At 44.9% G+C, this 25,571-nt stretch overlaps 1 protein-coding gene across 1 annotated transcript in view; it reads right to left on the bottom strand.

Annotated features, from left to right (window-relative positions):
• Positions 1-316: 316 nt before the first annotated feature.
• The window catches only part of MRPS9 (mitochondrial ribosomal protein S9), a 141,675-nt gene continuing 116,420 nt past the window's right edge, over positions 317-25,571 (bottom strand). Inside the window, exons 7-11 of the mRNA XM_069757635.1 lie at positions 24,886-24,961; positions 12,249-12,417; positions 9,041-9,149; positions 5,768-5,937; positions 317-520 (exon numbers count right to left, since the gene is read on the bottom strand). Of these exons, the coding sequence (XP_069613736.1) occupies positions 429-520; positions 5,768-5,937; positions 9,041-9,149; positions 12,249-12,417; positions 24,886-24,961 (616 nt within the window). The 3' untranslated portion in view covers positions 317-428. The remainder of the gene's footprint in view (positions 521-5,767; positions 5,938-9,040; positions 9,150-12,248; positions 12,418-24,885; positions 24,962-25,571) is intronic.

Genomic DNA, 25,571 nt, shown 5'->3' with positions numbered 1-25,571 from the left:
TGCAGAAATTTCTGCACCATTTCTGCATCACTTGGCAGGAAAAATGCGCATTTTTGCTTTTTTTACTTGTGTTTTTCATGCAGATTTTTCCGCACTCATTAGTATGCGTGAAATCCGCAGCAAAAACGCTGAAAGAATTGACATGCTAGAGATTTAAGTCTGAGCCAAATCTGCAAGGAAACAATTAGCAACGTGTGTATGAGACTTCAGGAATCAGGAAATCCTTCAGCTTTTGTGACAAATCTGGACAGAAAAAAAACATGAAAAACGCAACGTATGCACACAGCCTATAAGTGTTTGGAAATGAATGCAAATATTCAGTAATATATTACCATTTTATTATAAAAAAAAAAAACAACACAAAACGCTATAATACAGCAAGGCTTTTTTTCCACTTCTACAAGTATTTTCCACATCTGTGCAGCAAATTAACGTTTCTTCCATGTGAATTTCCTGCGGGCACCCTCCTGGCCTGGTTTTTTCCGCTCCCTATTGCGTGGATCTACAGTGAGTAATCCAGCTAAAAGAAACAGTTACAAATCAGAAAGATGGAGAAGACTTCTAAAACTATAAAATTCAGGAAAGACTGTGATGTGATGCCTGGCACATGAGTGCAGGAACAAAATAGAAACATAATATAGTGCTGAAATTTGTAAACTATGAGGTATAGAGGATACCCGGACATTCTCATTATGAACTATCTGAAATGCTTATTACCTATACATTAAACTTTAAAGGGGTATTCCCATCTGCAAGATCATATCCCATTATGTAGTACATGTAATAATGTTAGCAAATACCTCCAATTAGAAATGTAGTATAGTTTTTCTGATTCGCTATTTCACTTTCCTCATGTGCAAGCATTGCAAGACCTTAGGTATCCATGGTTACAACCACTAGCAACTAGCTGTCATAATATCAGTGGTCACAACCATGGATACCTAAGGTCTTGCAATGCTTGCACATGAGGAAAGTGAAATAGCGAATCAGAAAAACTATACTACATTTCTAATTGGAGGGATTTGCTAATATTATTACACCTCTACATAATGGAATAGGATTTTGGAGATGGAAATATCCCTTTAAGGCTCTTTAAATGTGGCACTTTTTCACTAAAATGAAATTGGATGTCTGTGTTTTAAACATTAAGGATGCATGCAAGCATTTTTTTTGTCCATTCAAAAAAACAAACTAAAAACCCAAAAAACAAAACACCTGAAAGATCCTACAAAAGGAAAAAAAAGGGGGTTTGCTATTTATTTCTAACATAAAACCACTTTGCTGTTCCTTTGTTCAGATCTCAAGTGTTGGTTTTTTTAGTTTCCATTTCAGGCTTTGAAAAACGCCAGGCAGGAAAAAAAAAAAAAGTACATGTCACGTCTTTGAAGTGGCCCCTAATGGAATCTGCTCCAAATAAGTTGCTGACCAATCAGAAGGCTGCAAAAAAACTAAAGGAAAAATAAAAATCTGCTTCGGGGTATAAAAAAAACTGTTCCAAAAAACAACCCAAAGAGTTTCCTGAAGCTAGAACAGTCTCCTCAATAAAACTGTGCCCATATTCTTTGGAGAGTGAAGGATTAAAGGGAACCTGTCGCCCCAAAATGCTAGCAAAACTACTTATACAGGTATGTGGGGGAACTACCAGTTTAAAAAAAAAATCATACATGTAGGTATTGCCTTTAGTGGTTTTGCTAGCATAAAAACCCCAAACCATTTATTTTGAATACAAATGTGGGGGCTTCGGTGCACCCCAGCTGTGGCCAAAGGGCTCGGTGCTCTGTTATACCCCCTACATTTGCAAACTGAGCATTGTGATTTCTTGATAGACAGCAAACTCTGCAGCCTCGCTCACAGGGGTACTGCCGGCTCTCACTGCTGCCTCCAGCCTGCAGTACAGTACTGAGCGGCGGCTGCAAACCGGAGGCAGCGATAAGAACCAGCATCCTCGCTCACAGGGGTACTGCCGGCTCTCACTGCTGCCTCCAGTCTACAGTACAGTACTGAGCGGCGGCTGCAAACCGGAGGCAGTGATAAGAACCAGCATCCTCGCTCACAGGGGTACTGCCGGCTCTCACTGCTGCCTCCAGTCTACAGTACAGTACTGAGCGGCGGCTGCAAACCAGAGGCAGCGATAAGAGCCAGCAGCCTCGCTCACAGGGATACTGCCGGCTCTCACTGCTGCCTCCAGTCTACAGTACTGAGCGGCGGCTGCAAACCGGAGGCAGCGATAACAGCCAGCAGCCTCGCTCACAGGGATACTGCCGGCTCTCACTGCTGCTCCAGTCTACAGTACAGTACTGAGCGGCGGCTGCAAACCGGAGGCAGCGATAAGAGCCAGCAGCCTCGCTCACAGGGATACTGCCGGCTCTCACTGCTGCCTCCAGCCTGCAGTACAGTACTGAGCAGCCGCTGCAAACCGGAGGCAGCAATAAGAGCCAGCAGCCTCGCTCACAGGGATACTGCCGGCTCTCACTGCTGCCTCCAGTCTACAGTACAGTACTGAGCGGCGGCTGCAAACCAGAGGCAGCGATAAGAGCCAGCAGCCTCGCTCACAGGGATACTGCCGGCTCTCACTGCTGCCTCCAGTCTACAGTACTGAGCGGCGGCTGCAAACCGGAGGCAGCGATAACAGCCAGCAGCCTCGCTCACAGGGATACTGCCGGCTCTCACTGCTGCTCCAGTCTACAGTACAGTACTGAGCGGCGGCTGCAAACCGGAGGCAGCGATAAGAGCCAGCAGCCTCGCTCACAGGGATACTGCCGGCTCTCACTGCTGCCTCCAGTCTACAGTACAGTACTGAGCGGCGGCTGCAAACCAGAGGCAGCGATAAGAGCCAGCAGCCTCGCTCACAGGGATACTGCCGGCTCTCACTGCTGCCTCCAGTCTACAGTACTGAGCGGCGGCTGCAAACCGGAGGCAGCGATAACAGCCAGCAGCCTCGCTCACAGGGATACTGCCGGCTCTCACTGCTGCCTCCAGTCTACAGTGCAGTACTGAGCGGCGGCTGCAAACCGGGGGCAGCGATAACAGCCAGCAGCCTCGCTCACAGGGATACTGCCGGCTCTCACTGCTGCCTCCAGTCTACAGTACAGTACTGAGCGGCGGCTGCAAACCAGAGGCAGCGATAACAGCCAGCAGCCTCGCTCACAGGGATACTGCCGGCTCTCACTGCTGCCTCCAGTCTACAGTACTGAGCGGCGGCTGCAAACCGGAGGCAGCGATAAGAGCCAGCAGACTCGCTCACAGGGATACTGCCGGCTCTCACTGCTGCCTCCAGTCTACAGTACTGAGCGGCGGCTGCAAACCGGAGGCAGCGATAAGAGCCAGCAGCCTCGCTCACAGGGATACTGCCGGCTCTCACTGCTGCCTCCAGTCTACAGTGCAGTACTGAGCGGCGGCTGCAAACCGGGGGCAGCGATAACAGCCAGCAGCCTCGCTCACAGGGATACTGCCGGATCTCACTGCTGCCTCCAGTCTACAGTACAGTACTGAGCGGCGGCTGCAAACCGGGGGCAGCGATAACAGCCAGCAGCCTCACTCACAGGGATACTGCCGGCTCTCACTGCTGCCTCCAGTCTACAGTGCAGTACTGAGCGGCGGCTGCAAACCGGGGGCAGCGATAACAGCCAGCAGCCTCGCTCACAGGGATACTGCCGGCTCTCACTGCTGCCTCCAGTCTACAGTACAGTACTGAGCGGCGGCTGCAAACCAGAGGCAGCGATAACAGCCAGCAGCCTCGCTCACAGGGATACTGCCGGCTCTCACTGCTGCCTCCAGTCTACAGTACTGAGCGGCGGCTGCAAACCGGAGGCAGCGATAAGAGCCAGCAGCCTCGCTCACAGGGATACTGCCGGATCTCACTGCTGCCTCCAGTCTACAGTACAGTACTGAGCGGCGGCTGCAAACCAGAGGCAGCGATAAGAGCCAGCAGCCTCGCTCACAGGGATACTGCCGGCTCTCACTGCTGCCTCCAGTCTACAGTACAGTACTGAGCGGCGGCTGCAAACCGGGGGCAGCGATAACAGCCAGCAGCCTCGCTCACAGGGATACTGCCGGCTCTCACTGCTGCCTCCAGTCTACAGTACAGTACTGAGCGGCGGCTGCAAACCGGAGGCAGCGATACGAACCAGCAGCCTCACTCACAGGGATACTGCCGGCTCTCACTGCTGCCTCCAGTCTACAGTACAGTACTGAGCGGCGGCTGCAAACCGGAGGCAGCGATACGAACCAGCAGCATCACTCACAGGGGTACTACCGGCTCTCACTGCTGCCTCCAGTCTACAGTACGGTACTGAGCGGCGGCTGCAAACCGGAGGCAGCGATAAGAACCAGCATCCTCGCTCACAGGGGTACTGCCGGCTCTCACTGCTGCCTCCAGTCTACAGTACAGTACTGAGCGGCGGCTGCAAACCGGAGGCAACGATAACAGCCAGCAGCCTCACTCACAGGGATACTGCCGGCTCTCACTGCTGCCTCCAGTCTACAGTACAGTACTGAGCGGGGGCTGCAAACCGGAGGCAGCGATAACAGCCAGCAGCCTCGCTCACAGGGGTACTGCCAGCTCTCACTGCTGCCTCCAGTCTACAGTACAGTACTGAGCTGCAAACCGGAGGCAGCGATAAGAGCCAGCAGCCTCACTCACAGGGATACTGCCGGCTCTCACTGCTGCTCCAGTCTACAGTACAGTACTGAGCGGCGGCTGCATACCAGAGGCAGCGATAAGAGCCAGCAGCCTCGCTCACAGGAATACTGCTGGCTCTCACTGCTGCCTCCAGTCTACAGTACAGTACTGAGCGACGGCTGCAAACCGGAGGCAGTGATAAGAGCCAGCAGCCTCGCTCACATGGATACTGCCGGCTCTCACTGCTGCCTCCAGTCTGCAGTACAGTACTGAGCGGCGGCTGTAAACCGGAGGCAGCGATAAGATCCAGTAATTGACACTATGCGAGCGTGGCTCCAGTCTTTATGTGGAGGTGCAGAGCCACTGATTGACAGAACCTCCTCATTTTCATACAAAATATTTTTTATGCCACCTAAACCACTAAAAGCTATACTACAATTTCCCTCAGGATCAATAAAGTGAATTGTATAGATATTAATTTGATAGGCGCTAAGTTCCCTACAAACCTACAGTACTTGGCATTTTTTGGGGGGTGACAGAATCCCATTAATAGTTCCAAAGGCTTGAAAAAATTAAAAAAAGTTCTATAGTTATAAAGCTTAATAGAGGGAAAAACAAGCAGGACCAATGCTGTTCCTCCTCACCACCACCCCCGCTTCCCACTGGTCCCCTAAACTTTCTCTTCCAGCATTAAGGGCCCGTTTTTTGTTTTTGTTTTCTACACAACCACAAACTAGTGGACAACCACTTTAATGGGTTATAACAAAGTTTTTAACTTATTCCCTATTGATGGGGGAGGAAATAACTCACTGTTGGCTGGGGTCCATCCTCAGACTCCTGAAAATTCTGCAAATCGGGTTCTGCAGTGGTCCAGCGCGCCCCATTCTGCATGTATGGATGGGACTGCAGTACTTTTATCTCTGGCAGTCCCAGAGAATGAATGGAGTGGGGGTGCAAATACTCAACCTCCGCATTATGCAAATGGAGCTCTATAGAGCCCTGTTCCCTAGATCCTTAGGGGTCTCAGCAGTTGGACTCCCAGTGATCAGTTAGTAATTTATTGTCCTCTCAATAAAGGATAGCTTAAAAATCATTTTTCAACGTGGCCCTAACCACATCAACATTTAATAGGCGACAGCCCATTACCTTGCCTCATAGCCTCCATTTCTTTTTCAGAAACAAAACTGAGCAGGGCTCTTGATATAGCCAATCTGACGGCCCCAGCTTGGGAGGATCTTCCGCTTCCGGTGACTGTACATTCTGTATCATACTTCATCAATCGGTCCAAGAATTGAAATGGAAACATAAGTTGTTCTCTAAAAATAAAACAGAAAAAAAGGGGAAGAGAAAAAAAATATCTATAAACAGTAGAACAATCCAGCAGAATTTCCGATCATGCTCTCTACTATAACACCCAATTAAGCCTTTTATTTACGATATAATTATTGATGTAATCAAAGCTTCATTTCTTAGTCCATATATCAAACACAAATAGGTTAAAATACCAAAGTACAGAATTCACTCATGCTATGACAATACTTACTTCAATCAAAGGACTGCTTTAAATGCTGTAAGTAAACCAGTATAAACACATTGCCTATATAAGACAAAGTTGAGGCTTCATCGCTTACAAGCAGTTGAAGACTGCTGGGACAACCGTAGTGGTGGGGCAATCAGCAGGAGAGTACAAGTTATTTTATTATACTGCTTTTCTTTTCTTTGTGTTACCATTAGTAATGAGTGAATGTGCTGGGATAAGGCGTTATCCGAGCATGCTCGTGTGCCGAGTGTTTTCGGTGTGCCTGAAAAATATGTTCTAGTCCCCACGGCTGCATGTCTCGTGGCTGCTCGACATCTGCAACACATGCAGGGATTGTCTGTTTGTTAGCACGTTCGCTCATCACTAGTCCCCATTACAAAATCCCGGATAACCCCGCTAAGGCCTTCTTAGCTCTGCTTTCTAACCACATTTTCATGGCTTCTTGTGAAAAAAAGTGTTATGTATTTATTGTAAATTCATTGTACATCAGGACTTTTTTTCTTACATTTTTTAAAAGGAAAAAAAAAAAAGACTACTTATATAACATCATAAGATTGCTATAAATATTGCTGCACAGAAACACTGGGTTTATGTTGGTAAACCAAGAAGTATTCTCACTTTTTTCCAACAGGGGATGCTAAAAAGACATACACCGAGGCAGAAAATAAACTAGAGGTGTCTAAAGTATGAACAATATAAAAACAAGGATCAAACAAAACGTGGGCCCGTTTCATAGACACTTTCACTCATCATTTCTTCTGTATTATGGCTTCAACAACCGGACTCCCATCAGAACTAGACTAAGCCCCAGCAATCTTCTTCCACTTCCACTTCCCAAAATAAGCAAAAGTCTACCCATATAATGGTTATATGCTATGTAGTCAATGAATCTGCAGTCGTTTTTGGAATCCGTCTTCTAAGGGCTTTAACTTTATTATGTAAATTAATTTATGGTCTGTTTAACCATTTGATGGCTTGTTTTGGAGGATAGCTTTGAATGTCATCATATAGTTTACCTTGAAGTGCACTGGAAATAAAAAAAAAAAAAACCTGAAAATCTTTGTAAAGTTAAAGGGATAAAAACCACTGGCAATTGTTGCTCTTTTTTAATGTAATGGCGGTCATTGTATGGCAATACAGGCATGTTTGTAGAAATACCAGATTTTTAGGTTGTTTTTTTAACTTTGTTTTTCTGCTGATGGGACTGTGTAGGAACTGTTTGTTACCTGATTTCTCTTTCAGTTCCCTAGGGGACTTTAACGTAATTTTAGTGATCTCTGATTAAGCCCTAAAAGGGTCAGGGTTTCTTAGGTTTACTAAGATGGAACATATAGGGCGTTCACATGGCCTCAGCTGCCATGATCAGTCATCAGCGGGTGCTACCTTGATTTGGGGGCAACAGAGGGAAGCCCTACCCATCTCTGACCGCTTAGATCAAGTTATTGCCTCTGACCAGAACATTTAAGGCGTTAATTGGCCTCAACAGTGGCAGATATACCTGCTATGTAGTGTGTCCTTAAATATATGTCAAAAAGGGGTTAACAGGCCTAATTCTTGCTCTACAGAACACTAAAATAGAAAGTATGGTATTTTCAAGAGAAACTTTGCTCAGATGTTCCCAATTAATAATTTGTAACCATTTGACAAACCCAAGTCAAGAATTATTTCATTCTGGTCCCTCAAACGCAAGTCTACAAGGTGCTCTGCTCACTATCCATAGGTGGACGCAGCCATGTATGGAGACAGTTTGGCATTACCTGTGTGTATTTATGCCCTATATAGTACTGAGCACATTGTGAAGTATATCAGTATATCTGATGGAGATGATTATTGGCCCTGTTTTGTTAGGCTGGTTTCACACTTGCGTAGTTCCTCAGTTAAGCCCCGCCCACTGCCACACCTCTCATTTAGCTCCGCCTGCGTCGGCATGCGTCCTGCATACCTATCTTTAACATTGGGTATGCAGGCCATGTGGATGCCGCCTCATGCGTCATTTTGACGCTGCACCGACCGCAACAAATGCATCATGTTGCGTTCGACACGAGGAGGCATCTGCATACATGCACAGGACGCATGCAGACGTAGGCGAAGCTGAACGGAAGAGGAGTGAGAGTGGGCGGGGCTTAACGGAGGAACTACGCAGCCCTCGCCTAACACAAGTGTAAAACCAGCCTTACATGGACTTAGTCCCTTAATTTTAATATAAATTGTCTGTCTATACTGCAACAAAAGAGGCAGCTATACAGCGAGCTGAACCAAAACTGAACAGCCGAAAACTGAAGGATTGTTGAGGATTAGGGTACTTTCACATTGTGTTAACGTATGCACCGACAGTGCCATAAACTATAATGGTGTTTGTAAAAAGAACATGCGCTTTGCCGTGCATCATTTTCAGGAGTATGTGCCTACTGGAGGTATATGCTACCAGTAGGTGTAAACTCCTGAAAACGATGCACAGCAAAGCAAATGTCCGCTCTGCCGGCATCATTATAGTCTATGGCCCCATCGGAGCATACGTCCGAATCCCATTTTGAAGGGGGTTCTGGTGTAAGGCCCGATGGGGCCACAAAAAGGGTGCTGGAAGACAACGTGAAAGTACCCTTAGAGAACCATGACTGCATTCACCAAAGACAGTGCCACACCGGTCCATGGATAGTGTCTGGTATTGGAGCCAAGCTCCGTCGCATTGAGTGGGGCAGAGCTGCAATAGCCTTCGCAACCGCCGGACATAGGTTGGAGGTTTTTCTTAAGAAAGCAGCCATATTTTCATGCTTTTTAAATCCTAGCCAACCCCATTAAGTACCTATAACGCCACTTTAATATCGCTTGCTCATGCATGGCATTTTGAATTACACATGAATAATGCATAGCTTCCCTACCTGTCTTGAAGTACTGTAAAATAATCCAAATACTCCTTTCCATTGATGGTCATTTTTCCTTTTCCTTGGTCTCGCAGCACTGCTGTAGCCTCGGCAGTTTTCCTCTTGCCTAAAAATAACATACATGTTGGTTCTAATGCACCTCAGAGAAAAAACAATGCAAAAACTCTTACCGAATTTCTCAGGCTGTTAACACATCAGATCGTATATGCACAGTAATATTCAGCACTGCTGGTACGTCATGCACCGGAATTCACGGAGGTGCTGGCGTTCAGGGGCTAGAGATACTGACCTCGGTATACATGAAAGGTCCAGGCAGGGATGGCCTCACTAAGCAGTCACATCTTACACAGACGACATTTCTGTCTGCAAATAACAGATTCTGTAAACCCAGCTACTCTGTGCAGTCTCTCAGCCACACACCACATATGTCTAGAAAGCTCTTTTCTAGTATTACCCAAAGAATACTGTGCGGTAAAAAACTATTTCCTTCTAATTATTCATGCGAATTATGGTCTACTACGTCCTATAGTCCAGCAAGTCTAGATGTAACTTCTAGGGAACAACGCTGGTAGAGAATCAGCTTTCATAACACAAACTGCATACATTATCAAACAGATCTGTTAGACCTGATGACACAGGTGAATTGCTTTGAAAATCCACATCAGAATGACAGCATAATCCGGATATAAGGATGAGCATTTTAGGAGTCAAACTATAGAATAAAATAGCTCATGAGTCACGCTGTATCAGTCACTCACCACACAGTCCGAATTATTGCTGCAGCTTGTACTGAGCAGCGCGAGATCTCAGCAGCAGGAGAACAATGAGGAGCTGTCAATCATGCTAGATTGGGCAAAAACTGAGTAAACTTTCATAAAGAATTATGCATCCACTCAAACATGCATTTTTAAAGTACACCAGATTTATGATATATCCTGTAATGTATGCATTTTGTATGGAGAAATTTTCTCTAAAAATGTTATTCCCAAGATAATAAGTTATCCCCTTATCCATAGGACACTGTTCGGGTTCCAGAGCCCCATTCTCAGGTGGGCAGCGGTCCCTACCCCCAATCAGTTCTCTCTTAACTTACTATCTGGGAATTACCCTTTAAGCTAAAATCCTACGATAAGCTTTTGGTGTTGCAGATTTTCTGCACCATTTCTGCACCTATTAGGTAAAATTAGGTTACTTACATTTTTTTTCCATTAAAATTTGAGTTTTTTTTTAATATGCTTTTATATTGCATTTTTGACGCTGCGGTTTTGTATCTTTTCGGTTTTTCATTTTTAAAAATGCTGCTTTTTTCTGGATGGGCTAGTATTTGGCTTTGACGAGTGAGTTTCAGGTGTGAAAACTCACTAAAAACTCACGCGCATTTTTGACATGTCGATTTTCAGCATCTAATACAATGCTAACACGTGACCGCCCGGTAACTGCAGTAATGGTTCCGGCTAACATTGTGCGCGCTACTGAACAGCAATGAATACTTACTGCTCTCTGCACTCACAGTCCCGGCATTCAGAGCAGTGAGTGTTCCAGCAGCTGCCCTTCGGCTTGCAAGCAGCATATGTCGTCCCTTCCATGTGTGGCTAACAAGCGTAAAGCCGCTGCTGGCAACGGAGAAGGACGCTGTGAGGGAGCGCCGGTAAGTAATGTTTTTTTTTTTTAATGTTTTCTGATGGGGCCATGCATACCAGGATAGGGATGAGGCGGCCATGCATACCAGGATGGGGATGAGGAGGCCATGCATACCAGGATAGGGATGAGGAGGCCATGCATACCAGGATGGGGATGAGGAGGCCATGCATACCAGGATGGGGATGAGGGGGCCATGCATACCAGGATGGGGATGAGGGGGCCATGCATACCAGGATGGGGATGAGGGGGCCATGCATACCAGGATGGGGATGAGGGGGCCAGGCATACCAGGATGGGGATGAGGGGGCCATGCATACCAGGATGGGGATGAGGGGGCCATGCATACCAGGATAGGGATGAGGAGGCCATGCATACCAGGATGGGGATGAGGGGGCCATGCATACCAGGATGGGGATGAGGGGGCCATGCATACCAGGATGGGGATGAGGGGGCCATGCATACCAGGATGGGGATGAGGGGGCCATGCATACCAGGATGGGGATGAGGAGGCCATGCATACCAGGATGGGGATGAGGCGGCCATGCATACCAGGATGGGGATGAGGGGGCCATGCATACCAGGATGGGGATGAGGGGGCCATGCATACCAGGATGGGGATGAGGGGGCCATGCATACCAGGATAGAGATGAGGGGGCCTTGCATACCAGGATAGAGATGAGGGGGCCATGCATACCAGGATGGGGATGAGGGGTCCATGCATACCAGGATAGAGATGAGGGGGCCTTGCATACCAGGATGGGGATGAGGGGGCCATGAATACCAGGATAGGGATGAGGGGCCATGTGTATCAGGATGAGGATGAGGGGACCATATATACCAGGATAGGGGATATTAAGCAACAGAATTGACCACATTTTTTGCTTCAATTTTTTCCCTAATTTCCTCCTCTAAAACCTAGGTGCGTCTTATGGTCTGGTGTGTCTCATAGTCCAAAAAATACGGTATTCATTTTTTTGCACTCCATTGTAGATATTTTCATATTTATTGCTTTTGGCGCACTGTATGTGAAATTTGTGCTTGCAGTTCAACTGGGTGTGTCTTCAGAGTCTTCTCTGGTGAGTGTGCTTTCACCGTTCCCTTCCAGACACTGCCAATCACTGCTCAGCAAAGGTTTCCTAATCTGAGCCATCTAGGTCAGAAACGCGTTGTCTTGAGCTTGTATGTGTTCCTCCTTGCCATTTGTATTGTGTGCTGCTGTTTCACCATTTTTGGTTTTATCACATTTTTGCATCCTTTTTATTGAATTAAGTGTGTGCCGACTTTCTGTTTGAATTGCTGATCACAAGGAACAATACTGCTATGTCAGAAGATACCTTGCGATCATGTAATTGGCCTGCGAAATAGAAACATTAACAATACCAATGATTCTATTTACTACATTGCACTCATTGGGCATTATGCAGATGGCAAAAGAGGATACAAAAGAGGTGATGAGCCATTTCTGGCTTTTCCTGTGAGTCCCTGCAATATTTAATGTTCTATTAATCACAAGAACAAATCACAATCCCGACAAACACTTGGATGTATACAGTCATGTAATTACCTTCCCCTGTGCTGAAGGCTACCCCATGCTCATCATACTGCAGAGGATTAACCGTTTGCTTTCTGGACTGGATTTCGAGATTCTTGCAGTATGGCAGTATAAAGTCCTCCTCAATGCTGCTGTGTGGCATGCTCACCAAGCGTTCCATGGTTTGTAAAAAATACAGGTACTGCAGGCAAACAAAAACTCATTAGGAGGTGTCAGTGTAATTGCCTGTGCTATAGTTCTAGGCTGAAGCTTGGCAAAGCAGGACTCATTGACATTCCCTGTCAGATTGACACTTTGGCATATGGATGCTCGTTTCCAAACAGTGTGAGACAATACATTTCTATGCTCCACAAAATCCCCAGGACCTGCTTTGCAGACAACAATGAATCAAAGCGGTTTTAAGCTACTCATTTGTAATTGAAGGAATCTTGTCACAAACCTCTGCAAATTATAGGAGCCTTCAAGAATTTCTCTCTACTTGCCAGCTGATTTGCATTTCTTTTGGCACTTTCTACAAATGGCGTTTATGAAATTTTGCCATCTTTAAGACTCTATTAGTCTTTAATCTCTTTGAACAATTAACTTTTTTTTTGTTTATGGGGACACGGATGGCATTACAGGACTCATGTTGCCAAAATGCAGTTAAACTAAAAATAAAACTACAACTGTGGATGCCTTTTTAATTTTCTACCAGTATAAAAACACAGTAAAAATAAGCGACAAATATCTATGAATTGTTGAGCAGCCCTCTTCTGAAAAATTAATAAAATAAAAATCTATCCAGTAATTTCTTCATCATCTGATTGGTGGAAAAACATGACATGACAGACTTCAGTTTCTCTAGGAGCTGATCCATCATTTCATTCTGAATCACAGTGAACAGGGATGGCGAGACTCCTCATTCAAGATGGAATTCTGCAGATTATCAACTAAATATAGAAAGCTTTCCAGTTACTAGAAGCCATCACCTATCTATAGGAAAAGCGATTACAACAAGAATGGTCAGGCTCTGACTGCGGAGACTCCCACCGATTGGCACAATGGGGGGGATTCTGGTCTCTTGTGCCAAGTCCCCCTGTTCTTGTGATTGGAGGTGGTCTCAGCTGATCAGCGCTCTAGGCCACCGGGGCAGCACGGTGGCTCAGTGGTTAGCACCGTAGCCTTGCAGCGCTGGAGTCCTGGGTTCAAACCTCACCAAGGACAACATCTGCAAAGAGTTTGTATATTCTCTCCGTGTTTGTGTGGGTTTCCTCCGGGTTCTCCAGTTTCCTCTCCCACACCCCAAAGACATACTGATAGGGAATTTAGATTGTGAGCCCCACCCCACCGGGGACAGCGATGATAATGTGTGCAAAACTGTAAAGTGCTGTGGAATATGTTAGCGCTATATAAAAATCAAGATTTAAAGATTATTAGGCCTGGAACCTTAGACCAACCCTATTCACTTGAATAGAACTGTGCTATAGAGTCCCTACATAGCGAGAGGCCAGAGCAAAGTATATTGAAAGAAGCTGTGCTACATATTCCCTGCACAGGGGATGGCCGGGGCACTGCTCACTTGCATGAAGCCATGCCACAACATGATACAAGCTATTACTTTTACCAATAGGAGTGAACCTTTAGCGCACAATGAGACGGCTGTATAACACAGACGACTATCGCATCGCAATGCTCGGACTGGCCGTCGGCTCTCCTGACCGCAGCGTGACAGCATGCATTGTATGCAGTGGTCACTCTCAGGTCAGGAGTATATATACACACATATATATTTTATAATCATGACGCTATTTTCACTCTAAGATTGGCTAATATATAAAAATATCAAAGTATCCAATAGAAGTCATGTCACTAAATATCTAAATAGTGTAATATGCATATTGAGTTCTACAATCTAAATTTTAACCCCTTCACGACCTTGCCCTTTTCTGTTTTTGAGTCCTTGCTTTTCGCTCCTCTCTTTCCCAGAGCCATAACTTTTTTATTTTTCCGTCAATATGGCCATGTGAGGGCTTGTTTTTTGCAGGACAAGTTGCACTTTTGAACGACACCATTGGTTTTAGCATGTCATGTACTAGAAAACGGGGAAAAAATTCCAAGTGCGGTGAAATTGCAAAAAAAGTGCAATCCCACACTTGTTTTTTGTTTGGCTTTTTTGCCAGGTTCACTAAATGCTAAAACTGACCTGCCAATATAATTCCCCAGGTCATTATGAGTTCATAGACACCAAACATGTCTAGGTTACGTTTTATTTTCCAAACTGCTTTAAAAAAAAAAAAAAAAATGCGCAATTTTCCAATACCCATAGCGTCTACATTTTTCATGATCTGGTGTCGGGTGAGGGCTTATTTTTTGCGTGCCGAGCTGATGTTTTTAATAATTCCATTTTGGTGCAGATACGTTTTTTTGATCGCCCGTTATTGCATTTTAATGCAATGTCACGGCGACCAAAAACCCGTAATTACATAGTAACATAGTAAGGCCGAAAAAAGACATTTGTCCATCCAGTTCAGCCTATATTCCATCATAATAAATACCCAGATCTACGTCCTTCTACAGAACCTAATAATTGTATGATACAATATTGTTCTGCTCCAGGAAGACATCCAGGCCTCTCTTGAACCCCTCGACTGAGTTCGCCATCACCACCTCCTCAGGCAAGCAATTCCAGATTCTCGCTGCCCTAACAGTAAAGAATCCTCTTCTATGTTGGTGGAAAAACCTTCTCTCCTCCAGACGCAAAGAATGCCCCCTTGTGCCCGTCACCTTCCTTGGTATAAACAGATCCTCAGCGAGATATTTGTATTGTCCCCTTATATACTTATACATGGTTATTAGATCGCCCCTCAGTCGTCTTTTTTCTAGACTAAATAATCCTAATTTCGCTAATCTATCTGGGTATTGTAGTTCTCCCATCCCCTTTATTAATTTTGTTGCCCTCCTTTGTACTCTCTCTAGTTCCATTATATCCTTCCTGAGCACCGGTGCCCAAAACTGGACACAGTACTCCATGTGCGGTCTAACTAGGGATTTGTACAGAGGCAGTATAATGCTCTCATCATGTGTATCCAGACCTCTTTTAATGCACCCCATGATCCTGTTTGCCTTGGCAGCTGCTGCCTGGCACTGGCTGCTCCAGGTAAGTTTATCATTAACTAGGATCCCCAAGTCCTTCTCCCTGTCAGATTTACCCAGTGGTTTCCCGTTCAGTGTGTAATGGTGATATTGATTCCCTCTTCCCATGTGTATAACCTTACATTTATCATTGTTAAACCTCATCTGCCACCTTTCAGCCCAAGTTTCCAACTTATCCAGATCCATCTGTAGCAGAATACTATCTTCTCTTGTATTAACTGCTTTACATAGTTTTGTATCATCTGCAAATATCGATATTTTACTGTGTAAACCTTCTACCAGATCATTAATGAATATGTTGAAGAGAACAGGTCCCAATACTGACCCCTGCGGTACCCCACTGGTCACAGCGACCCAGTTAGAGACTATACCATTTATAACCACCCTCTGCTTTCTATCACTAAGCCAGTTACTAACCCATTTACACACATTTTCCCCCAGACCAAGCATTCTCATTTTGTGTACCAACCTCTTGTGCGGCACGGTATCAAACGCTTTGGAAAAATCGAGATATACCACGTCCAATGACTCACCGTGGTCCAGCCTATAGCTTACCTCTTCATAAAAACTGATTAGATTGGTTTGACAGGAGCGATTTCTCATAAACCCATGCTGATATGGAGTTACACAGTTATTCTCATTGAGATAATCCAGAATAACATCCCTCAGAAACCCTTCAAATATTTTACCAACAATAGAGGTTAGACTTACTGGCCTATAATTTCCAGGTTCACTTTTAGAGCCCTTTTTGAATATTGGCACCACATTTGCTATGCGCCAGTCCTGCGGAACAGACCCTGTCGCTATAGAGTCACTAAAAATAAGAAATAATGGTTTATCTATTACATTACTTAGTTCTCTTAGTACTCGTGGGTGTATGCCATCCGGACCCGGAGATTTATCTATTTTAATCTTATTTAGCCGGTTTCGCACCTCTTCTTGGGTTAGATTGGTGACCCTTAATATAGGGTTTTCATTGTTTCTTGGGATTTCACCTAGCATTTCATTTTCCACCGTGAATACCGTGGAGAAGAAGGTGTTTAATATGTTAGCTTTTTCCTCGTCATCTACAACCATTCTTTCCTCACTATTTTTTAAGGGGCCTACATTTTCAGTTTTTATTCTTTTACTATTGATATAGTTGAAGAACAGTTTGGGATTAGTTTTACTCTCCTTAGCAATGTGCTTCTCTGTTTCCTTTTTGGCAGCTTTAATTAGTTTTTTAGATAAAGTATTTTTCTCCCTATAGTTTTTTAGAGCTTCAATGGTGCCATCCTGCTTTAGTAGTGCAAATGCTTTCTTTTTACTGTTAATTGCCTGTCTTACTTCTTTGTTTAGCCACATTGGGTTTTTCCTATTTCTAGTCCTTTTATTCCCACAAGGTATAAACCGCTTACACTGCCTATTTAGGATGTTCTTAAACATTTCCCATTTATTATCTGTATTCTTATTTCTGAGGATATTGTCCCAGTCTACCAGATTAAGGGCATCTCTAAGCTGGTCAAACTTTGCCTTCCTAAAGTTCAATGTTTTTGTGACTCCCTGACAAGTCCCCCTAGTGAAAGACAGGTGAAACTGCACAATATTGTGGTCGCTATTTCCTAAATGCCCAACCACCTGCAGATTTGTTATTCTGTCAGGTCTATTAGATAGTATTAGGTCTAAAAGTGCTGCTCCTCTGGTTGGATTCTGCACCAATTGTGAAAGATAATTTTTCTTGGTTATTAGCAGAAACCTGTTGCCTTTATGGGTTTCACAGGTTTCTGTTTCCCAGTTAATATCCGGGTAGTTAAAGTCCCCCATAACCAGGACCTCATTATGGGTTGCAGCTTCATCTATCTGCTTTAGAAGTAGACTTTCCATGCTTTCTGTTATATTTGGGGGTTTGTAACAGACCCCAATGAGAATTTTGTTACCATTTTTCCCTCCATGAATTTCAACCCATATGGACTCGACATCCTCATTCCCTTCGCTAATATCCTCCCTTAAAGTGGACTTTAGACAAGACTTTACATAGAGACAAACCCCTCCTCCTCTCCGATTTTTACGATCCTTTCTAAACAGACTGTAACCCTGTAAGTTAACTGCCCAGTCATAGCTTTCATCTAACCATGTCTCGGTTATTCCCACTATGTCAAAGTTACCTGTAGATATTTCTGCTTCTAGTTCTTCCATCTTGTTTGTCAGGCTTCTGGCGTTTGCGAGCATGCAGTTTAGAGGATTTTGTTTTGTTCCAATCTCCTCACTGTGGATTGTTTTAGAAATGTTCTTACCTCCCTTCTGAGTATGTTTTCCTGGGTCGTCTTTGTTCGAGTCTAATGTTTTTCTTCCCGTCCCCTCTGGCATTTCGATTTTTTTTCTCGCTACGCCGTTTAGTGATCAGGTTAATTCTTTTTTTTCTTGATAGATCGGGCGATTCTGAACGCGGCGATACCAAATATGTGTAGGTTTGATATTTTTTATTATTGTTTTATTTTGAATGGGGCAAAAAGGTGGTGATTAACCCCTTCATGACCCAGCCTATTTTGACCTTAATGACCTGGCCGTTTCTTGCAATTCTGACCAGTGTCACTTTATGAGGTAATAACTCAGGAACGCTTCAACGGATCCTAGCGGTTCTGAGATTGTTTTTTCCTGACATATTGGGCTTCATGTTAGTGGTAAATTTAGGTCAATAAATTCTGCGTTTATTTGTGATAAAAACGGACATTTAGCGAAAATTTTGAAAATTTCGCAATTTTCACATTTTGAATTTTTATCCTGTTAAACCAGAGAGTTGTGTGACACAAAATAGTTAATAAATAACATTTCCCACATGTATACTTTACATCAGCACAATTTTGGAAACAAAATTTTTTTTTTGCTAGGAAGTTATAAGGGTTAAAATTTGACCAGCGATTTCTCATTTTTACAACAAAATTTACAAAACCATTTTTTTAGGGACCACCTCACATTTGAAGTCAGTTTGAGGGGTCTACATGGCTGAAAATACCCAAAAGTGACAACATTCTAAGAACTGCACCCCTCAAGGTGCACAAAACCACATTCAAGAAGTTTATTAACCCTTCAGGTGCTTCACAGCAGCAGAAGCAACATGGAAGGAAAAAATGAACATTTAACTTTTTAGTCACAAAAATGATCTTTTAGCAACAATTTTTTTATTTTCCCAATGGTAAAAGGAGAAACTGAACCACGAAAGTTGTTGTCCAATTTGTCCTGAGTACGCTGATACCTCATATGTGGGGGTAAACCACTGTTTGGGCGCACGGCAGGGCTCGGAAGGGAAGGAGCGCCATTTGACTTTTTGAATGGAAAATTAGCTCCAATTGTTAGCGGACACCATGTCGCGTTTGGAGAGCCCCTGTGTGTCTAAACATTGGAGCTCCCCCACAAGTGACCCCATTTTTGAAACTAGACCCCCTAAGGAACGTATCTAGATGCATATTGAGCACTTTAAACCCCCAGGTGCTTCACAGAAGTTTATAACGCAGAGCCATGAAAATAAAAAATAATTTTTCTTTCCTCAAAAATGATTTTTTAGCCTGGAATTTCCTATGTTGCCAAGGGTAATAGGAGAAATTGGACCCCAAATGTTGTTGCCCAGTTTGTCCTGAGTACGCTGATACCCCATATGTGGGGGTAAACTACTGTTTGGGCACATGCTGGGGCTCGGAAGTGAAGTAGTGACGTTTTGAAATGCAGACTTTGATGGAATGCTCTGCGGGCGTCACGTTGCGTTTGCAGAGCCCCTGATGTGGCTAAACAGTAGAAACCCCCCACAAGTGACCCCATTTTGGAAACTAGACTCTGAAAGGAACTTATCTAGATGTGTGGTGAGCACTTTGAACCCCCAAGTGCTTCACAGAAGTTTATAACACAGAGCCGTGAAAATAATAAATACGTTTTCTTTCCTCAAAAATAATTATTTAGCCCAGAATTTTTTATTTTCCCAAGGGTTACAGGAGAAATTGGACCCCAAAAGTTGTTGTCCAGTTTCTCCTGAGTACGCTGATACCCCATGTGTGGGGGTAAACCACTGTTTGGGCACACGTCGGGGCTCAGAAGGGAAGTAGTGACTTTTGAAATGCAGACTTTGATGGAATGGTCTGCGGGCGTCACGCTGCGTTTGCAGAGCCCCTGGCGTGCCTAAACAGTAGAAACCCCCCCACAAGTGACCCCATTTTAGAAACTAGACCCCCCAAGGAACTTATCTAGATATGTGGTGAGCACTTTGAACCCCCAATTGCTTCACAGACGTTTACAACGCAGAGCCGTGAAAATAAAAAATCATGTTTCTTTCCTCAAAAATTATGTTTTAGGAAGCATTTTTTAATTTTCACAAGGGTAACAGGAGAAATTGGACCCCAGTAATTGTTGCCCAGTTTGTCCTGAGTATGCTGGTACCCCATATGTGGGGGTAAACCCCTGTTTGGGCGCACGTCAGGGCTCGGAAGGGAGGGAGCACCATTTGACTTTTTGAATACAAGATTGGCTGGAATCAATGGTGGCGCCATGTTGCGTTTGGAGACCCCTGATGTGCCTAAACAGTGGTAACCCCTCAATTCTACCTCCAACACTAACCCCAACACACCCCTAACCCTAATCCCAACTGTAGCCGTAACCCTAATCACAACCCTAACCACAACCCTAATTCCAACCCTAACCCTAAGGCTATGTGCCCACGTTGCGGATTCGTGTGAGATTTTTCAGCATCATTTTTGAAAAATCTGCGGGTAAAAGGCACTGCGTTTTACCTGCGGATTTACCGCAGATTTCCAGTGTTTTTTGTGCGGATTTCACCTGTGGATTCCTATTGAGGAACAGGTGTAAAACGCTGCGGAATCCGCACAAAGAATTGACACGCTGCGGAAAATACAACGCAGCGTTTCCGCGCAGTATTTTACGCACCATGGGCACAGTGGATTGGGTTTTCCATAGGTTTACATGGTACTGTAAACCTGATGGAACACTGCAGCGAATCCGCTGCAGCCAATCCGCTGCGGATCCGCAGCCAAATCCGCACCGTGTGCACATAGCCTAATTCTAAAGGTATGTGCACACGCTGCGGAAAAAACTGCGGATCCGCAGCAGTTTCCCATGAGTTTACAGTTCAATGTAAACCTATGGGAAACAAAAATCGCTGTACACATGCTGCAGAAAAACTGCACGGAAACGCAGCGGTTTACATTCCGCAGCATGTCACTTCTTTCTGCAGATTCCGCAGCGGTTTTACAACTGCTCCAATAGAAAATCGCAGTTGTAAACCTGCTGTGAAATGGGCAGAAAAACCGCGGTAAATCTGCCATAAATCCGCAGCGGTTTAGCACTGCGGATTTATCAAATCCGCAGCGGAAAAATCCGCAGAGGACCAAAATACGTGTGCACATATCGAAACCCTAACCCTAACCCTATTCTAACCTTAGTGGAAAAAAAAATTCTTTATTTTATTATTGTCCCTACCTATGGGGGGGGGGAGGGGTGTCATTTACTATTTTTTTTTATTTTGACCACTGTGATAGGTTATATCACAGTGATCAAAATGCACTTTGGAACGAATGTGCCGGCAGATTCAGCGGGCGCACTGCGTATGCGCCCGCCATTTTGGAAGATGGCGGCGCCCATGGAGAAGACGGACGGACCCCGGGAGGATCGGTAAGTATGATGGGCTGGGGGGAGCATGGGGGGGGAGTGGGGGCGAATCGGAGCATGGGGGGATGGATCGGAGCGCGGAGGGGGTGGATCGGAGCACGGGGGGTGGATCGGAGTGCAAGGGGGTTGGATCGGAGCACGGGGGGAGCGGACAAGAGCACGGGGGGAGCGGAGCACAGGACGGAGGGGAGCCGGAGCAGTGTACCGGAGAGATCGGAGGGCTGGGGGGGGCGATCGTTGGGGTGGGGTGGGGGAAACATTAGTGTTTCCAGCCATGGCCGATGATATTGCAGCATCGGCCATGGCTGGATTGTAATATTTCACCAGTTTTAATAGGTGAAATATTACAAATCGCTCAGATTGGCAGTTTCACTTTCAACAGCCAATCAGAGCGATCGTAGCCACGGGGGGGGTGAAGCCACCCCCCCTGGGATGTACTACCACTCCCCCTGTCCCTGCAGATCGGGTGAAATTGGAGTTAACCCTTTCACCCAATCTGCAGGGACGCGATCTTTCCATGATGCCACATAGGCGTCATGGGTCGGATTGGCACCGACGTTCATGACGCCTACGTGGCGTCAAAGGTCGGGAAGGGGTTAAACTTTTTTTTTTTTTTTTTTTTTTTTACTTTTGCTATGCTTCAATAGCCTCCATGGGACGCTAGAAGCTGGCATAGCCTGATCGGCTCTGCTACGTAGCAGCAATCATCAGATCGCTCCTATGTAGCTGATTTACAGGCTTGCTATGAGCGCCGACCACAGGGTGGCGCTCACAGCAAGCCAGCATCAGAACCATAATATTATACATTTATTATACATTTTTATAGCGCCATTTATTCCATGGCGCTTTACATGTGAATATGGGGCAAATATAGACAAATACATTAAACATGAGCAAATAAGGCACACGGGTACATAAGGAGGGAGGACCCTGCCCGCGAGGGCTCACAGTCTGCAGGGGATGGGTGATGAAACACTAGGAGAGGGTAGGGCAGGTTGTGCGGCGGAGACCTCTGGTTGCTTTGCCGACGCATCGCTGACCCTCGATCATGTGACGGGGGTTAGTGATGCACTCATTTCTGGCCCGATGCGCAGGTTAAATGCCGCTGTCAAATGTTAGTTAATAGCGGCGGGTGAATCGTGATTTCACCCGCTGCTATTGCAGACTCATGTAAGCTGTTCAAAACAGCTGCCATGTCCCGACTTTGAGGTGGACTCAATGCCGGAGCCCACATCAAAGCTGGGGATCCGACCTCCGCACTAATAGTACGGCGGAGGTCGGGAAGGGGTTTTAATATTCATATGTTTCTCATATAGGCTACATGAGTAAAAGGCCAAGATTTTATTGCTGCCGAGCCTTTTGCCCATCAAACTAAAATATAATCTTTGTTCTTGGCGTTCTAGTGACAATATATGTTGCTCAATGTACACATATATGGGATTTAATTCATTTTTGGGTTAAATATTAGTGACTTACAGTACTTAGGACTAGGAAGCATGTGTATAAATGCTTTATTTTTATTTGTTTTTAAATAATCAACTTTATTCGAGTATCCATCAAGTATACCAATTCATTGTGTGGTCTTTCTGGAGGACGTCTTACCACTGCGTTCACAGAAAACTATTAAGAGAGAAAAATGGTCCCAAAAGACTCTCCTACTATTTACAGCACTTCTATTTTAATACCGTAAAGGCTGGGCTAAAGAGTCTAATTGCATTACAGATGGGCAGTGGGGCTAGACCTCTCACCCACTTTCCCTACCTTGCCGTGGAGGTTGGCACCCTAATATTGTGATATGGCGCCCCTGCTCACCGTCAGCTCTCCCTCTCTGACCCTATTACGCCCTAAATGTAAGCACCAAAAATATGTGACGAGAAGACAAGACAATATTTATGAAAATAAATAAAATAATAGCAATGTATATGTATATAAAAAAAATTGCACATCGCAAAAAAGGCCATCAATTAGATGGTTTAAGCATCAGTAGAGCAATTTTGATCACTGGTTAAAAATCAATTGAAAAAACTATTTTTGGCCATTAGAGTAGAATTAACAATTAAAACTACAATATATACAGGCTTACAGTGACCAAACATCACCAAAATATAAATTATTTTGTTAGTATATCAGAAAAATACAATACAAGTCCTTAATGGAGACCATCTCCCATAGGTCTAAATAATGGCCAAAAGGTTTATAGATGACCACAAATTTGTGGCTGACCTCAGATTCCCAATACGGCAATACACATGAAGCACGATGAGTACAAATGGCATCACGTATAATCAAGATTTATCGGCAACCACAGAGGAGCATTAGAGGCATAATGGGTACAGATAACAGCATAGTCGTCACATCCATATAGTCCCAGAGTGAAAGTAATGATACTTATTGTGTGTAACTGTAAAGTCCTGATATATGAACCATAATTCCAACGCGTTTCTCCCCTCTTATTCTAGGGGTTCATCAGGGAAAATGTGTCACACTGAAAAAAAGAGGGACCACTCGGCTCAGGTCCCACTGAATGCTTAAAAAGGGAGCCTGTCAACCCCAAAAGAAGGTGAGCTAAGCCTACCAGCATCAGGGGCTTTTCTACAGCATTCTGTAATGCTGCAGATAAGCCCCCCCATGTATCCTAAAAGATGAGAAAAAGAGGTTATATTATAATCACCCAGGGGCGGTCCCGTCTGATGGGCGTCGCGGTGCGGGGCCTCCCATCTTCTTACGATGACGTCATCTTCTCGTCTTCACGCTGCGGCTCCGATGCAGGCGTACTTTGTCTGTCCTGTTGAGGTCAGAGCAAAGTACTACAGTGCGCAGGCAAAGGCCAGAGAGGCCCAGCACCTGCGCACTGCAGTACTTTGCTCTGCCCTCAACAGGACAGACAAAGTACGCCTGCACCGGAGCCGCAGCGTGAAGACGAGAAGAGGACGCCATCGTAAGAAGATGGGAGGCCCCGGACCGCGACGCCCATCGGACCGGACGGCTCCTGGGTGAGTATAATCTAACCTCTTTTTCTCATATATCAGGTTACATCGGGGGCTTATCTACAACATTCCAGAATGCTGTAGATAAGCCCTTGATGCTGGTGGGTTTAGCTCACCTTCAATTTTGGGGGTGACAGGTTCCCTTTAAAAAGGGGTATTTTCATCTCGAAGATCCCATCCCAATATGTAGTAGGTGTAATAATAATAATATTAGCAAATACCTCCAATTAGAAATGTAGTATAGTTGTTCTGATTCACTATGTCACTTACCCAATGTGCAGGGCATGGCATTAGCTAAGTTATCTATGGTTACGGCCACTAGCAACTGACTGTCACTATATGAGTAGTTGTAGCCATGAATTCCTAAGCTACCGTTATGGCCCACACATGAGGCAAGCGACATGCAACATACTTCTCCTGGTAACCTATGTCCCTTACCTCATGTGCAGGCCATAACAGTAGCTTATCCGTAACCATGGATACCTTAGCTACTGCAATGCCCTGCACAATGAGTAAGTGACATAGCGAATCAGAAGAACTATACTACATTTTAATTAAGAGGTATTTGCTAATATTAATAATATTACTTCTGCTACATATTGGGTTAGGATTTTGGAGATGGGAATACCCATTTAAACCTATATGTAACATTTAGGAAGCAGCATGAATGAGAAAAAGTAATTGCAATATGCTGCAACCTTCTCTGGAAAGTTTTCCGCTCATTCCCCAACACTTCCATGCCCTTGGCTCTCTGCAAGAAGTGCTCCACAACCCCTTCTGCACCGATCTCGAGTGAAGGCCGGAGCGTGCATACTGGGAGCCCACGCCAGAGGACGCACAAAAGACAGACATTACTTTACTTGCTGTGAAGCATTACTTACGTCTTCGTCATTCAGTTTTTCTACTAGCAGGTTCTCCAATTCTTCCTTAATCAACCATCTTCTGCCAGCGAGGTCTCTGCTCAGAACAAACACACGGCATTACGCGCTCGCTAATTATTCAGGCAATTAGAGACGCATCACCTGACATCACTAATACTGGCACCCGTGGCATGATGATCAACCAAAACACTGCAGAAAATCACATTTTCTACTGCTGCCTATAAATAGCACCTTTCTATGAGAACGCCAGCTCCGCTTCAGTGATGTCAAGAACATGGAGAGGCGGCAGTGCGCTAAAAGATGGATATTTAGCACGAAAGGTGTAAATTAATATTTGACATCTTTTAAACATGTTACTTAATGAAGACGATATTAATTTCAAGTGAAATTTAAGGAGTATATAAAACAATTCTAAAGCTTCTTCCAGATATGCTGGGGCACATGTCTCCGGTACCTTACCACTGCATCTGCCCCTGGTAAATGGAGGTTCGCCTTTACACATCTTCATACGGAGACAGATCAGGAAATGTCATCAGTACGACATGTGCACAGGGATCAGAAGGCTGTGCGGAGCGCCTGCCTTTTCATAGTCTGCACGATCTTTAGGCCTGGTCATGCCCCACGTTTTGTCTAAGAAGTCCCGGACTACAGCTAAAGATCAGGACATCTTAGACAATACGTAAGGC

This window comes from Ranitomeya imitator, chromosome 3, assembly GCF_032444005.1.
Source record: "Ranitomeya imitator isolate aRanImi1 chromosome 3, aRanImi1.pri, whole genome shotgun sequence".
Taxonomy (NCBI): Eukaryota; Metazoa; Chordata; class Amphibia; order Anura; family Dendrobatidae; genus Ranitomeya; species Ranitomeya imitator.
Note: the sequence above shows the minus strand (reverse complement) of the source record. Positions and strands in the feature narration are given on the sequence as shown.